Source organism: Nelusetta ayraudi, unplaced genomic scaffold (assembly GCF_046127955.1).
Source record: "Nelusetta ayraudi isolate G7.1 ecotype Tasmania unplaced genomic scaffold, CSIRO-AGI_Nayr_v1 ptg000108l, whole genome shotgun sequence".
NCBI lineage: Eukaryota > Metazoa > Chordata > Actinopteri > Tetraodontiformes > Monacanthidae > Nelusetta > Nelusetta ayraudi.
The window spans coordinates 263,569-273,871 of record NW_027466158.1 but is presented as its reverse complement, the minus strand read 5'-3'; the positions used below and the strand labels follow the sequence as shown (position 1 = coordinate 273,871).

Below are 10,303 nucleotides of genomic sequence, written 5' to 3'. Positions count from 1 at the left end.
ATGAGATTTTGAAATGACTAATGATCATGATAATTCTTCCCCCCACCCCCCCAGAATTATTGGAAATAAACGCCAGAGTTAATATATAGATCATGTATATTATTTTCAACGCGTCAAACACAACATTGGCAACCGTCATCAATAAGTGGAGGGTTGTTTTATTTTGGTAATATAAATATTGAAGTAGTCGGTGTGGCCGGTGGTGGATAGCCTTTAAAACTTCCTGAAACCGAGACAACTGTGAAAGGTGCCGATATTCGTGCCTGATAGAAATGTTTCGTCCAGCTTGATGTTTATGACATATCAAATATAATACACATGATTTACACTAAATTTAAAAACAAAAACAAATATGTATTTAGAAAATTCTTGTCAACGACTAATGAAACAAATCAACTTAACAAGACTTATATTTTTGACCCGGCATCTGGAGGACACCCTGTCACGAGGACCTGAAAAAGGAAAAGTCTCGGGAAACTGATTACCTACCTACACGGCCACCGCGGAACCATTAGGCTATCTGTGTCACTGTCTGGTAAATCAGCTTTTTTTTAATCGAAAGACAGTTTGGCGACAGCAGTGACACTATGTCGTCGGAAGAATTTGAAAAGTTGCACGAAATCTTCAAGTCGTTGTACGATGAGCTGCAGCTGATACCGGATAAAGCCCTCAGATGTCATGGAGGTAAACACACACAACTCATCAGCGACACAAAAACATAACGCGCTCATTTCTAACGTTTGTATGTGATCCCGTAGAGGAGAGGAAGAAATTGGTGAGGACATTCGATGAGAGGCACGGCGAGGCCGAGGAAGTGGTGAGTCGTTTGTCCAGCACGAGTTAAATGAGGAACTGTACAGTAAAACTATCCACTGTGTAAACCATGTAACAGGAAAACTGAACGACTTGCGACCATTCACTGCACAAAGGTGTATTATTACACACGTGTAGACTTGCTCAGGTCGTTGTTTTTCATAATGGTGATCATGTGCACAGTTACAAGGTATGGAGGACGAGCTGCGGGCCGCACCGCCGGCCTACAGAAATACCATGAGTACCAAAGTGCGCCTGTATCGCCGGGACCTCGGGAAGCTGCAGAGGGACATGAAGACCTCCACCTCTGGCTTTGGCTTCTCCAGACTGCCCGATGAAGGAGGTCGTGGCATCTACTCCTCTGAAAACCAACGAAGTGTGAGTTTCTTCAGTTGTCGTCACCCAGAAGCACTGTCTGTGATTGGATTTAAACAAACAAAAAAAATCAGCTCTCCAAGTGTTGACAGAGTTTTATACTCTTTTTTTTTTTCTGACTCTGCAGACAGACCTGCAATCTCAGAGATCTTTGCTGCTTCAAGGCACCCAGTCTTTGAATAACGCCAGCCAGAGCATCCAGCGAAGTCAGCAAATTGCCAACGAGACGGAGCAGATAGGCAGTGACATCATCGAAGAGCTGGGAGAGCAGCGGGAGCAGTTGGACCGCGCCAGAAACAGAGTGAGAATCTCCTTTACGTTGGAAGCCGTTGTCGGTATTCTGTTTGATAGTTGAGCGGTGAATCCCTGGCTTCACGATAGCACTCGAGGCGTTCTGCAGCCACACATTTTAATCTCTACATTTTCATTTGCTTCTTGTTGCAGTTGGTTAACACCGGAGAAAACCTCAGTCGGAGTAGAAAGATTCTACGTTCCATGTCACGACGGTGGGTTTTACCTCAGCCGGTTGATTATGTAGCTTTTAGACTATTGAGTGAAGTCACATTCACTTGCAATATCCTCATAAAATTGCTCTAGAATACAGTGTACAAATAAAACTTTCGCTAATCTGCATCTTGAAGTGAGTAAATGTCGTGCAACCGCTTATTGTGAACTTTTGTCTCGACAGTCTGATGACGAACAAGTTGCTGTTAGCCGTCATCATCCTGATGGAGTTGGCCATTCTGGGAGCCGTCGTTTATCTCAAGTTCTTCCGGTGATCCGACGATGACGTTCTGTGGACACTTTTTGTATTTTCTGGATTCTCTTGCTCTCTACGAGCACAACTGCTCTAATGCTGTATTCCGCCACCAGTTTTCTATAAGTGCAGAAAATGAGGTTCTTCATTCTTAAAGTGGACCAGGTGTGAATTCTCTCTGCGGCAGGTGAAGAACTGAAAATGTGTGGTTTGGACCGAAACCTGCAGAGGCTTCGTGGATCTGGGAGCTGAGATTTGCACTGTTTTATCAGACTGTTAATGTCATTGGCTTGATTACTGGCTGCTACGCAACCATACAACTGACTCTCCATAAGGATTTCGTCGGAAGTGGTTGGTCACTCCTTGTGATTTCACTTGATGATTTCGCAGCTCTGGGAGTCATGAAAGTTGATGATTGTCAGATTGCAATGAGTAGTTTGTTGTATAAAGAATCTGTTATAGTGTTTATAGTCGCACCACAAAACACAAACCCAACAGAATTAAATGTCAGTAAATCCCACATTAAACACCAAAAACAATATTCAGGCAAGTCGGAGCCAAAATCTTATCCTTTTTTCCAGTCAGGGTTCCAAACTAACTGGTGGATCCTGCCAAGCCGGCCGGAACCAACTTGATCGTGTTGAACTGGTAATTATGCAGTTTTTAGCTGCGGTGTGACTGTAAAAATGCGCCTTTAATGTAAAGTTTTAAACATTTAATGATGTCTAATCTCTCTGTGAAAATTCAATGAAATAAAAAAGGCTACAATTTTACTTTCCTGTGTCAGTGTTGCACAGCGTTTAATCATATTTTTAACCTTCCTTTGGACAAAAACCTGACATTTCCTTGTTTGGCGTCGGAAAAATCTCAGGGGTGCAGTGCTGTGTAAACAGCATCTGTCACCCTGGAAACGGTTCCCAGACTGTGGATGGACAGAAGTGTTTTGTTTTGTTTTCTACTGCCAGGCCTGTTTTTCCCCTCTGGTCGGATATCATGCCTCCCTGGTGTGACAGTATGTTTAACCAGATTATCGCTGCTCGGTTTGCTTCCGACTTTGGTTTGCTTACTTGCTTGTGCAACATAAATTCAGTGGTCGATTAAATATATCCAGTTGGCTATCAGATTCCCGCTTTGCCATGTGTACAGTCAACCAAAATCTGTATAGATTTATGACTGAATACTTGAACTTGGATTTTACACAGACGTCACAAGTGTATGACAAGTTGGTTACCTTTGGCCTCTCTGCCAAGGTAAACAACATTACTAAAGTGAGAATTAAATATTTTTCGCAAGTCTTTCGTTCCCCCGAATTCTGCATTTATTATAATCCATTTGGTAAACCAGATGTAGTCTTTCTGCCCCAGGAAGACTACGTCTGTCTCCCGTGGAGGTAAATGGTGGCTGAGGTCTGCAGCTAGAATGTCCCAGCGAGTCAACAGTAAAAAAAAAAAAAAAAAAGTCAGTGATGAGTAGGGGAAAGAAAATGTTTCTACTGGACATGTAACTGTTGCCATTTTCAAACTGTATCGCCATCGAACCAAGTCACGTTTGTATCGTATGGTACATGCCGCAGCTCGGAAAATTCCCGCATGCCACTTCCTTTAAGTACCGCCAGGGGGCATCTCTGAGTTTTAAGACGTTCCCTCAGGAACCCTCCCTCACAACCCCCCCCCCATTCTTTTCTCGAGCGCGTAGAGAAATGCGCTGCGGTGCCACTCAATTCGGAATGAAGCTGTTGGAATGTTTTTTTTAGAAGGGTAACAATATGCTTTAGAGTTTGTACGGGAACAAAGGTGTGGCGTTAAGAACGGAACAGCTTGTACACATGATATGAATGCTTTGAGTTTTGGACCACAGGCAAATAACGAGAGGAAATGAACCACAGACACACATTGTCAAAGAGTTCATGACATTTATGGAAGACCAAAATATACACTCACATTGTGCTCACAAGTCAAAGGTAAAACCGAGCCTTTCACACCAGGATGAATTCTGCCAGTGTCTGAATAACAACTGTGCGTAGAGCCAATCATACTCATCAGGCTGATCACCAGGAAGTGTTTCTGATCACTTCAAATTTAAGCTCCAAATTAAAATGCAAAGTGCATGGCAGCTGATTGTGGGTGAGCGCCGCGGCCACACGGTGGCGCAGACAATCCCATCAGGGCCGTGTTGCGGCTCCGAGGTTCTTTCTCCAGTAAACTAAACACGCAATAAATACAAGACAGCTGCATAGCCGCTGAACACTTAATACACACAGGAGCTAAAAACAAAAAGAAAACAACAAAAAGAAAACAATAATTTATCCTTGCTGTGTCAGTTCAGTTCCCATCAGCAGGTGTAGTGGACAAGCATGTCAAGCAGAAGGGAGGATGGCAAACGAACCGCTCACAACTTTGGGGATTGGTTCAGTCTGTGGAATGTTGACAATGTCTATAAAGTTTTTTTTTTGTTTGTTTGTTGTTTTTTTTTTTACATTTTAGATGCTCTCAGAGGCGGAGCTGCTCTGTGTCGTCATTCCCAGCAGGAATCTCGTGGATGGTGGAGTGGGCGCCGTCTCTCGACTGGCCCAGTGATGAGGCGATGACGTCCACCGCCAGCGACGCCGTGGCCTCCACGGCCTCAGGGGTGGCGCCCAGCACAGGGTTCACCTCCACCAGGTCCATGACAGACAGCAGACCTGCACACAGAGACATTTCCAGGTGAAACATAGATACCAGAATGTAAGGAAGAAAAAAAAAAAAAATCCCACTCCAGCCCCTAGGTGGCGCTGTGGTCGGTACCTGTGTTGTGAATCTCCTCTGTGATGTAGATCCCCTCCCTGTATGTCAGCCCGCCGTTGACTGGCGTTCCTGTGGCCGGAGCCAGCGATGGGTCGAAGGCATCGATGTCGAAGCTCAGGTGAATGGGCCGCTGCTTCCTGTCACACAGGGTGAGAACACAAGAGTCACCTGTTTGCTCTCCAGGAAATGATGTGGGCGTTTATTGAGAACAAGGATAGCAAGGATTTGTTGGATATCCATATGCGACCTCGTCAGGAGATGGTCAAAAGTCATTTCCATGACCCTCTGGATGCCGAGCCGGTCAATGTCCCTCATGGTGAAGTACTGGATGCCCAGGTTCTTCAGAATGTGACTGGAATGACAGCAAAACATTCATTTTCTCGCAAGTGTTGGAACATCAAAAAGTCTCAACTGAAGCCCAGTGTTTGACCAGGAGGCTGTGAACAGAGGGCTTTGTGCTGATCCGGATGGTTTTGGTGGGGAGTAGTCAATTACAGTGTAAGGCTGCACCACTGGGGTCCAGTACAGGAAAAATAAAGATCTCAACATGTCGGACCTCGATGTTCCCTTCAAGTGGCTAAAAACAGTACGAACAAAAAGAAAAGCTTACTGCTCGCCGGGATCAACGTCCCTCAGTCCGATGTAGACCAGGTCCCTGGAGGTCAGAGTCGGTTTGGTCCAGGAGAACCCTGGGATATCTATGATCTGTGGTGGGAAGGAGGGCAGTATGCTGTATGAGTGTGAAACAAGAGCGGCGTCCTCGAGAGGATCGGAAGACCTGTGCACTCGTGACCAAACCTGCCCGCTTACCTTGTCCTGCAGCTCTTTGAGCATGAAGGCCACCGGGCAGCCGTGGAGGTTTCCCGACGGTGAGGTCATGGGCGTGTTGATGTCGGCGTGGGCATCGACCCAGATCAGACACAGGTCGGGACACTGCTGGGCGTGGCCTCCCACCGACCCGATGCCCAGGCTTGAGGGGGGGGGGGAGGGAACGGAGACGTCAGCGTCGGGGCATTCGCGCAAAGACCCTGCTCACCTGCGACACCACTTCCTGTCCCCATGCAGCTACCTGTGGTCGCCCCCCAGCATGACCAGCGTGTGGCCCGCTCCGATCGCTCTGCTGGTGGCGCCGGCCAGCATCTTGTTGGCGGCACCAACGCTGCGAGGAAAGTTCACGCCCATGAACGGGTCGTCCTTCTCGATGTGGCGGAAGTTGAGGTCACCGAAGTCGTGGACAGAGTAGTCTGAGAAGAAGACGCAGCAGCAGCAGTTAGTTTGGAGCTCGAGGTGAGAGGGAGCAACTTGCGCTAATGGAGACGGAGCAGCAGCAGGTGTGCCAAGTCCCCATCCTTCCTATGGCCCTGCTTGGGATCGAAATCTGTTTCACAGGACGCACGCAGCGGGACTTGACTCGCACCTGTCTGACCTCGATGAATTTGAACCTGCGCCCGAGGAACACTCTCGACGAGGCGACGTTTTCCCATGTCAGATCGGGTTCCGGGCCCGTTGGGCCGCACATAGGGCTGGCAGTAAACAAGTGGTGCCATCCACCTTTTTGGGCGTTCATACGGCAACGTGAGCCCCGACGGCCGTGTCCCATTACGTGCGCTGCTCCCAGGGACACGAACCGACTCGGCCCGTTACCATTGGCAGACGGGACAGGAATAGCACCTTATCTTCTTCTGCAGCTCATGCAGGACAATTCACATAGCTTTTGACCAGATGGCCCAACACCATGAGCTTTCTGCTCTGTTACATGCAGGATTGCTTTATAAATCTGTACTAATGTTCATGCAGCCCATTCTGACACGACCCTATAGTTAGTTGATTGGTGTATAGTGTGGTATGTAGTTAAGTTCGGGCTTGTTGGGGCCTCAGCCACATGGATCTTTTTTTGAAGTGCAGTCTGGGGAACTTGGGCATCAGGCCAGCAGGAAGATGACTCCGTAGCTCCATGACTAAGGACATTCCCGAGACTTTAAATATATACATAATTTTTTTTATAGCACTGCACTGCATGAGATTTGAAAGAGCACATTTCCCCAAATCTGTTTTTATTTTCGTCGTCTATTATTCATCTTAGCAAATAACTTACTGCCCAAATAGTTTTCTCCTCTGCTCATCGATAAAAATCTTCATTTGGTTTAAAACATAAAAAAAAACAACAACAACGAAACAAAGGCTACAAATAAAAAGTAACCTGGACCCGGATGGAAACAGGCCCATCACTTTTAAAAACACCCTGTTTAGTCAGGCTCGCCAGAGTGGCAACAAATTCCACTCAGCAGTGACACGGTGACTGACGTAGGTTCTGTTACATCATATCCTCTAGGTGGGAGAACGTATGGTAACCGTGGCACGGAAAAGTTAAGCGCTGATACGACTGAAAACTTTGGCTCAGACATTTCTAAATTTTGCAATTTTCAGAATAAGTGTCTTGCCATAGGTTGGCAACTGCGCCAGCGACTGCAACTGAAGACATCTGGCAAATAATAACTTTATCCTTTCAACATCTATTATTATGTAACAACAGCCACTGACTGGGATCTTTCTGCTGCTTGGTTACGTGCACCTTCACTTCCTGCAGCACTGCTTCCTCATACTCATAGTGTGAGACTTCATTTGCCCTGTAACACTGCCTCGTGGCATCGGTTTTATATATATATATATATATATATATATATATATATATATATATATATATATATATATATATATATATCATCACTCACAGAGTAATCACTAGAATTACGCAACGTTTTTGGACTCTTAATAAGGCCTTTTTTTTAAAAACGTTGAGCATAATTTGGCGCAATTTAGCAGTCCGCCGGCTTTACTTTACTTTACAAGCACACTTCTAAATGCAGGTTTAGATCTGTAAGTCTGGCACGTCCGGGCTATTAGACACCCTCTTGGACTCCAAGCCGAAGATCGCGCCGCCTTCTTTTACTGTGCCAGTAAATAAAAGCCTTTTGTCAGGGAGGTCTCGGGTTTCAGGCACAATGCGCAGTCGGCTTCCCTCCACCTGCAGGCGTCTTTTGTTCCCTTCTCCAAAGTGGCTGTTCGCCATGAGGCAATGAGTTCGGCTGGTGTGTGTGTGTGGGGAATTTACAGTAGTGTGAGGGCAGCCGGTGATGACGCGGTGGAAATGATGATGAATAAAGGCTTCCTGCGGAGCCTCGCCGTCTCCAGAGAACGTGTCTGGGAGGAGAATGACTCAGGCGCGCGCATGTGTGGCTCCGCCGGAGGGACTTCAAAGAGTCGAGCCTTTCTCCCCGGCCAACATTGAGGGGACATTTTGCGTCGTGGCTCCGCCTGTCCCGCCTGTCCCGGGCCCGATACCGAACGTGGTTGCGTCATGACTCATCGCCATTATTGGCTTATCGCCGCCGTTCCAGCTAATCAGCCACTCAATATACGCAATCTTAAACGAGGACTCGTGGATTGCGCTGCCTGGTCGGCCGTACACACTGTGCCCAGCGCGTGGCCGTTATAAACACGAGACTGGAATAAATTCGGAGGGCGAAGTCTTGTCTTGTCCCCGTGCTGGCCGCCGAACACCTTCGAGGTGCCCCGTGTTTATATTTGCCGTCTCCCGGTGGTGATGTAACCGAGAATACCGATTAATTCCGACCCAGGCCGAGCCGCGCATGCAGGCTCCCGCCCCAGCCGTTGTTACATAACCGGCAAGCGGCACCCTGCCGTTCCAGTGTCCCCCCCGAACCACCTACCGAGAGCGGACAGCCTGTCGAGGAGCCCCGCATCTCTGATGACTTTGGGTCCGTGCTCCACTCCGCCGGTTTTCTGTCAGGGAGTGAGAACAGGTTTAGGATTATTTCATTATTGTTTTTTTTTTTGTTTTTTTTGTCAGCCTGTCTTCCTAAGTCTCTTGGTAGAAAAAGTCATGTCACGTGTGTATGTGTGAAAAAAAGTCTCTTTTTTTTTCACCTGTCCTCTCGAAAACGGAGCGCCCAGCACCGCCACCGATTGGGCTCTGCTCGGCTGGCACGCGTGGCCCATTTGGGTCCGAAGAAGGCGGAACAGGGGTCCTCTCAAAGCCATGTCTCTCCCGTGGAACAGTCCCGACCCAGTCGGTCTGGATGACACCGTCAGCGGCGGATGGCTGATGAGTCTGACGAAAGCTCTGCGAGATGTTGCTCTGCTGGATGCTGCATGTGGCGGGGCTGCTGCAAGAGGCTGGTCTTATGGGTCCCGCTGATGAATATTAATGAGATGCAAATGAGAGCGCCGCTTCAGCAAAGCCACCTGTACGGTTTGCCACGGACCGGCCTAATTTATTCACAGTGGGCCCGGGCGCCGGAGTCGAGTCCCGATAGGTCTTGGAAAAACACGGCGTTAAGAAGTTTAGTGCTATAGCTACACGGCTGACGTCACACCGTCGACACACCTTCGAGCGGGCCAATGGGAAGCCGCGGGCATTGTGGGCCCTCTCTTCTGGGCGCGTCCTGCGAAATTAATGTGGGACAGGCACCTTGCGACGTGTTTGTTATGAAGCTGAACACCGCTGACGCGCGCGCGCGCGCGCGCGCGTACACACACACACACACACTCAGATTCACACAAACTCAGACTCACACTCCAGCTGGAAATTTCCAGGGACGCAGTCATGCTTGACCAATGGGCTTGTTTACATTTGGTCTCAACGATTGATTAACCGCGGCTGTCCCCCCTGGGTCTGAGCAAAACATCATAGCTTTCAGGACAATAGCAACCCTCCCCACCCTCCCTACTGGAAGCATCGACTTTAATGTCAAGTGAAAACATAATTGATATTTCTAATTGAATAAATGTTTGTCATTGAATGCTGGGCTTGCGTATTTTTGAAGATAAAAAAAAAAAAGTGGATATAGGCCTACTTTAGGTCATACAAATGTATAGAATTATACATAAAACATGTTCAATTGAAACTTAAACACAGATATTATCCGTCCAAATTCTTGACGTCCAAACTAACTTATCCCATAAATCAGTTGGTATGAATGTCATGGCTGTTTTTACGAGTCCACGTCACTGAATCACATGACATTGTGATGTCACAAAGCTTTTCTGGGATTTGCACACCAGGATCAGTGACACACTGTTCTGTATGCCTACTATGCAGAGAGTTTAACCTACGCAGATATAAGACGAGCTGTCCGTTGGGGTCAACGAACCCTGGTTCCTCTTCTTCAGCTCCGACTTTCCATGGCTCCCCATATCCACCTCCATCCGCCCTGATTCCATCTCCTTCCTTTTGCATACCATGGAGCCGAACCTTAAAGAAATACTTAAAAGACATGTCACTTTAATCTGGCAGTCAACAAAAAGTAGTGAAAGGATTTAAGAGTATAAATCAAGACTATTGGAGATGCAGATGTGAAGGTTTTTTTTTTTTTTCCTTTTTGGTTTTCAGGTCATAAACAAAATCCACTGCTTTTCATTGTAGCCCTTCAATTGACAAAATATGAAGTAATCCTAAAGTATTTCCTCAAAACCTATTTAAATTTCAGCTGCGGGTAGGCTGCTTCTCAAAACCTGGCCGAGAACAAAGCATTTCCTGAGACAGCTGCATTAA

The 10,303-nt window shown here is 47.2% G+C and overlaps 2 protein-coding genes across 2 annotated transcripts; one reads left to right on the top strand and one right to left on the bottom strand.

Annotated features, from left to right (window-relative positions):
* The first annotated feature begins 455 nt into the window (after positions 1-455).
* vti1b (vesicle transport through interaction with t-SNAREs 1B) lies at positions 456-2,725 on the top strand. The gene is made up of 6 exons (XM_076048694.1): positions 456-684; positions 759-817; positions 997-1,191; positions 1,316-1,489; positions 1,633-1,694; positions 1,877-2,725. The coding sequence occupies exons 1-6, from the start codon at positions 588-590 to the stop codon at positions 1,965-1,967; spliced, it is 678 nt and encodes a 225-aa protein (XP_075904809.1). The 5' UTR covers positions 456-587; the 3' UTR covers positions 1,968-2,725.
* A 1,118-nt stretch (positions 2,726-3,843) lies between these two features.
* On the bottom strand, positions 3,844-9,954 carry arg2 (arginase 2). Its single transcript, XM_076048693.1, has 9 exons — positions 9,865-9,954; positions 8,677-8,943; positions 8,460-8,532; positions 5,798-5,972; positions 5,539-5,698; positions 5,339-5,433; positions 4,976-5,080; positions 4,729-4,865; positions 3,844-4,625 (listed from the first exon to the last, which is right to left on the bottom strand). The coding sequence occupies exons 2-9, from the start codon at positions 8,788-8,790 to the stop codon at positions 4,435-4,437; spliced, it is 1,050 nt and encodes a 349-aa protein (XP_075904808.1). The 5' UTR covers positions 8,791-8,943; positions 9,865-9,954; the 3' UTR covers positions 3,844-4,434.
* Between the last annotated feature and the right edge of the window lie 349 nt (positions 9,955-10,303).

Bases quoted from the DNA above. Each gene is read 5' to 3' on its own strand.
- vti1b (XM_076048694.1), top strand. From the start codon at position 588: ATGTCGTCGGAAGAATTTGAAAAGTTGCACGAAATCTTCAAGTCGTTG. The intron at 818-996 runs GTGAGTCGTTTG...TCATGTGCACAG, and splicing joins ACGGCGAGGCCGAGGAAGTG to TTACAAGGTATGGAGGACGA. The intron at 1,490-1,632 runs GTGAGAATCTCC...TTCTTGTTGCAG, and splicing joins TGGACCGCGCCAGAAACAGA to TTGGTTAACACCGGAGAAAA.
- arg2 (XM_076048693.1), bottom strand. From the start codon at position 8,790: ATGGCTTTGAGAGGACCCCTGTTCCGCCTTCTTCGGACCCAAATGGGC. The intron at 4,866-4,975 runs GTCGCATATGGA...CCTGTGTGACAG, and splicing joins TTTGACCATCTCCTGACGAG to GAAGCAGCGGCCCATTCACC. The intron at 4,626-4,728 runs GTACCGACCACA...CTCTGTGTGCAG, and splicing joins AGAGGAGATTCACAACACAG to GTCTGCTGTCTGTCATGGAC.